At 37.4% G+C, this 5,677-nt stretch overlaps 1 protein-coding gene across 4 annotated transcripts; it reads right to left on the bottom strand.

The window, feature by feature from the left end:
- Positions 1-1,037: 1,037 nt before the first annotated feature.
- Positions 1,038-5,419, bottom strand: LOC131032492 (dof zinc finger protein DOF5.7). Of its 4 annotated transcripts, none has more exons than XM_057963509.2 (3): positions 5,031-5,419; positions 2,815-3,250; positions 1,038-2,076 (listed from the first exon to the last, which is right to left on the bottom strand). In XM_057963509.2, exons 2-3 carry the CDS (start codon positions 3,235-3,237, stop codon positions 1,411-1,413), a joined length of 1,089 nt encoding a protein of 362 aa, XP_057819492.2. In that variant the 5' UTR covers positions 3,238-3,250; positions 5,031-5,419; the 3' UTR covers positions 1,038-1,410. The 4 variants fall into 4 exon arrangements, with proteins under 4 accessions (XP_057819492.2, XP_057819499.2, XP_057819506.2 ...); XM_057963516.2 differs by lacking the exon at positions 5,031-5,419 and adding an exon at positions 4,777-4,956; XM_057963523.2 differs by lacking the exon at positions 5,031-5,419 and adding an exon at positions 4,383-4,696.
- Positions 5,420-5,677: the final 258 nt, after the last annotated feature.

Genomic DNA, 5,677 nt, shown 5'->3' with positions numbered 1-5,677 from the left:
ATACAACACTGTATATTTCCTTATAGTATATACACACAGTTAATATGTGTCTGAAGCTTGGAATCATTTCACATTGCCAGTAAAGCAAAACCGATGCATGGTATCTCCATATAATACTGTAACTTTCAAAACTAATAATAAAACACAGTTCTTAAATTATTTAATAAAGCTAGAGAATCACAATCATTATGTCCAATCTGAAATAAAGAAAAGACAAAACTTAAACACTTAAAGGTGCAATTCAAATCTTAGCTGTAGCACAGCCTAGCAGATCAATTTTTTAAGTCTATGCCTTTACAGTAGATGAAATCATATATCTATTGAAAACCAAATAAAGATGGAAAAGTTTGTTTTCAAATTTTGCACCCTTCGAAATTCTTTCACCAATATAATCCACTATTCTCTTCTTTTTGATGATGGATCATTGAGTGCCATCTGAAATATCTTTTTACAGTTTATGTAATTTCTAGATTGGATTAAAGAAAGAGTCTTAAGACAAACATATAGATTAATTTTTCTATAGTTTGTGTTATTTCTAGATTTGATTGTGTTTGAGTTTTTAAAACATTTCGGATCATACTTAATGCACCATCATCAAAAGGAAGAGATAATAGACTGGATTATAGAAAGAGTCTTAAGACAAACAGATAGATTTATCTTTTTTCAAGTTTGTGTTATTTCTAGATTCAATTGTGTTCGACTTTAAAACATTTCAGATCACACTCATGATCAAGATAATGAAAAGTTAGAAAAGAAAGATGATATCATTAATCATTCTTTTACAATTAAAACTAAAACTATCATACATCTATTTCATAGAGTGTGAAAATCCCAAACCAGTGTCAAAAGTTTAGCTAAAGGAGCCTAAAAGTTGATCTTCCATTTCATACACAGAATTCAAAAATTCAACAACACTGCTCATCGTTCTACCGTAGCAGAAAGCTATAGTATTAAAATACAGATAACACTTTACAGAAGCTTTAAATCTAATAAACAAAATGAGAATGTTTTGTTTTGAGATTGAATACACAAACACCTACTTAACAAGGACGTTAAATTTGATAAGTTTAAACATAAATACACGTTAAATGTCATTCATCTCATCTGATTGATACGAGCCACCACTGAATTCATTGCACATTGTTTCTCTTCCTCTCTTGACGAGCAAAATCACAGCTAAACTTTTTCTGTCATTCTATTTACACTACCCAACAGTCTCTAAAACAGAGACTGCTGCCTGCATTCATTCTCACACCTCTAAAGCAGTGTTTTCATTTGTTTTGTTTTTTTATCTCAAAAAAAGAAAAAGAAAAAATTGGTAACTCAGAAAGCTAAGTATAATAAGCTTACTAAAATAATAAATGAACGAACAAATCGAAGAATCTGGTTGAACACAACAATGATAATCTCTCAAGGAAGTGCACCAGCAGGAGAAGCATAATGGTGGTAATCGGGCCAAGCGGTAACAGGACTCCAGTAGCCGGTATCGACTGCCCCGTCGTAGGCATGGTGACCGTGAACGTCGACGCCAGCCACCGGCGCCGCCGGTTGCCATTCGGGTCGTTCAGAGAAATTATTGTTGTAGAGGCATGCAAAATCTGTGGGCTTGCATGGCGGCTTGACATGCAAGCGCGAGATTTCTCTTTCTCTGTCTGCGTCGTTGTGATCGGCGAGAAGCATTGCCAGCCTGTGCTGTTGAATCCTCCACTGCAAATCGGCGGCGCTGAAAGATTCCGTATGGGGCGATTCGAAAAACGAGCTCATATCTGCGCCGGAATTTACATCGAGCCCCGCGACATTCATGTTTTCCGACTTAACCGCCGGGAAATTGAGGCCGAGAAGAGTACTCTCGAGCGACGGCAGATTTGAGAGCGCCTGGCAGCTGCTCTGTAGAATCGATGTGGCGGCGCCGCTGGTCGTCGCAGTAGCCGGTGTTGTGAGCCATGTGACCGACGGCTGATCACCTGCCACTGTCACAGGCTCCTGCTGCTGATGCTGATGCTGCTGCAGTCTGGCAAAGGCTGCCAGTCCTGGGAATTCCATGAATGAAATTGCCGGCTGCTTGCTGCATAATGCCTGTATAAATTTTCCCACAAGAAAAATAAGCTCAGTATGATATGATCTATCAAAAATATGTCATATCTATTAATAAAGACATTAAATTTTTACAGTAATATTACTAAATTTGAAAGTTCTTGGATTTGATTATTTCATAATGGATCATATTTTATGATTTATTTTCTCATTGGACTTTATTCTGATGGTAGCTCATAAAGTGAGTTGGAGAAGTATGATCCATTCGACATTCATAAAAATAATATTAAAACTGTAACTAAATAAATGGTTGCTCTCCCTTCATGCTATCATTTTTATATCTATGTTTCAGATCATATTTTATGATCTATCATCAAGATAAAGTGAGTTCGTGAAAGAATGAATCATAGAAGTGTTTCAGATCATATTCTATGATCCATCACAGGATAAAGTAAGTGAGTTCACGAATGAATCATAAAATAGTTTCAGATCATATTCTATGATCCATCATCAAACTAAAGTAAGTGAGTTAAATGAATCATAGAATAGTTTCAGATCATATTCTATGATCCATCATCAAACTAAAGTAAGTGAGTTAGTGAAAGAATAAATCATAATTATGATAGAAAAATGTTAAAAGCTGTAACTAAATAAATGATTGCTTACTTCCCCTTAATGGTGGTGCAAAGCGGATTCACAATATGATTTCCACGAATTTCAAAAAACTGAAGTTTTACAACTACTTTGATAAAGATACCTGTGGTACATACAACAATATACCTGTAAATGTAAGCTGTTGGTCACATCGGAAGTGCCAGAGGAAGCAGTTTCCTGATCGAGGTGATCGAGGTGGTGGCGGCGGCGCTCTGGCTCAGGCACCGCCTTCTTGTTGGCACGCTTGTTCTTACGGCACCCTCCGCCAATGGGTACGTTGCGCAAGGCGCCGCCTTTGGTCCAGTAGCGCCGGCAGTTCTTGCAGAAATGACGGGGCTGTGTGAGGCTGTAATTGTTGTAGTAGCAGAATTTGGTGTTGAGTGAATCGCATCTGGGGCACTTGAGGACTTGATCAGGTGGCTTCAATGTGGATGAGCGCCGCTCCCCGCTCCCCCCGCCGCCGGTGCCCGCTGCCGGCGCCGGTGCTGGCGGTCTCATCATCAGCTCTGCCGATGTCTTGGCGCCGCCGGGATGTTCCTGAATCATCATTTTCGCCTCACACCTGCACAGACATCATCATGGCATTCAAACCCTACTCAGACATGAAAAAACATTCCTGGAAGTGAAGCCCTCCAATTATACTGCTATTATTATTACTACAAAAAAACATTCATGGGACTGAAAGCCCAACAAAATGGTTTTAACATTTTCGGTTTTTATAAGCCTAGAAATTGAAACCCATTTCTCGTCTATCCATTTGGGATTCTATGAATTGAAACCCATTCAGATCAACCCATGGTCGATTGATGATATTAATATGGTTTTTAAGGTCATATACATAAAATTTTCATGGACTGATTAGAAATTCTGATCACATATATGTAAAAAAGATTGCACTTTTCGACCTGGATCTATGCTTCCAATTATGCTAGTGCTACAAAGAAATTTTCATCGCATAGAATTCTTCAGAATTTGTGCTGCTTGATGATGCTTTGTAAATCAGATGAGGGTTTGTTTTGAAAACTCTTAAACGAACCAAGAAATCTATTCAGACATTCACAAAATCCGACAGACATAAAACTAGAATCTGTAGAACACATATGATCATAATAAAAAAACCAATAATCTTTAGAAAGCCCAATTCGTAGATGAAAACAGTTTGGAAAAAATAAAATTAAAAGCATCAATCAGTGATCCAATTATGCTATTTATCGCTATCATATCTATACGTTAGGGTGATCAATCTGTCAATCCAGATTGATATGGCTGTAGATGAGCTGAAATTTCTCTGAAAGTAGATATAGAAATGATGTTTGACATATTAGAATTGCGATTCAGATTGTTTCTGCATATAGAGATCACTTTGAAGCACAAAATCAGATTTTGTATTGTATGGAGATAGACTGTATGAACATGGCAACTAAGCTGATAGTTCGCTGAAAATCCTGCAGGCTCTAAGGGAATCAGATAGTACTAATGATAAAGACATATGATTCTATTCCACCAAACATACCAATACAAGAAAACTCTATTCAAATACAAACAGAAGCTGGTTTTCAGATAGAACTCTGAACAAGAAAACATGAGTGAGAAACTTTGGTGACTCTCATATTACAAGCATGGACATATTCACCATTCAATTATCAGCTACTATAAAATAAATCTACAAAAAACTTATGGTTTACAAGATTTACTCTTTGATGGATCATTGAGATGATCCGATTCGAAAAAACATACACAGTTGAAATCAAATTCTATCATACATCTATTTTACTAATTGTAAAAGACCCATGCCATATCAACTAAAAGTAGATTATAGAAATCTCATATCAATAAACTCATCTCTCATGTTTTATCTCACATTCAATATCTCTATCTATTCAATTATACTACTACTTTCAAAATCTGCATCTACGGCAATTTGATGAACAATATTCCTTAGCTATCTAAAGTTTTTTTTATTTCCAATGTTTTTCAAACCAAGATCATTCATTGAAACCAAGACTCAAACCCAACAAGGATCAAAAGCCAAAACCAAAAAGAAATCTTATCCAGATGCATAAAATCAATAAAAACAAGGATACTGACAAGCACTTGGCATGGCTGTCATGGTCTGAGCATAGATTTAGCCATCACCCAATTACTCAAGATCACTAGAAAAATGTTGCAGCCTATCTGAAAAGGCCCTAAGGAACAAACGAAACTTATTTTAAAAATGGAGACAGACACACACACACTTTAACTTTAAAAAGGTGATCTTGAATCCCATCCAATACGCAATTCCTTTTGTCCAATCCCCCAAAGATGAAAAAAGAAGCATGGAATGGATTTTTCTTCTTTACCTTAAAGCTGGGTATGATAAAGATGATCTGGTGTGTAAAGTGGTTAGCGGTGGAAGAAGGTGTAGGGATTAAATAGGGTGAGATTCACTGTGTGGGGAGGCCATGAATCATTTGCATTGGGCCTCAATTTTCGGTTTGAATTTGGAGGCAACAAAAAGCTAAGGCCAAAAAGATGAAACCAGTACTTGGGTATGCTTGGATATAAGATAAAGCTATGGCGGGGAGAGGAGGGCAGACCAAATTGAATGAAAAAGAGAAGACGCGGCTGTGGAAATAATCAATATCACTGCACGTGGTGTGCAGAAAACACACTGTGACTGGTCTCAGGTTCGAGTCTGCTCACTAATTGGGCGATTAATGAATGGATAATTTATTTAGGGTTTGAAGAAAGATGAGGTGGGTGAGGGGCACCCGTGAAATAGACTAAATCCTGTGCTTTGTAAAACCTCAACCTCCTCTTCCGCGTGCTTTCTCTGTCAGTACCCCAACTATTTCTCTCCCTACAACACGTGCCATTTGTGAACGCCTCTTTGCTTACGTGGCAGTCCGTTATCATTTATCTGGGTTGTTTCTCTAATCGTCGTCAGCCTCTTTGCATACGTGGCAATTTCATATCATTGTGTTTGTTGCTTCCTATAGAGTATTCT

Source organism: Cryptomeria japonica, chromosome 3, assembly GCF_030272615.1.
Source record: "Cryptomeria japonica chromosome 3, Sugi_1.0, whole genome shotgun sequence".
Classification (NCBI taxonomy): Eukaryota; Viridiplantae; Streptophyta; class Pinopsida; order Cupressales; family Cupressaceae; genus Cryptomeria; species Cryptomeria japonica.
Note: the sequence above shows the minus strand (reverse complement) of the source record. Positions and strands in the feature narration are given on the sequence as shown.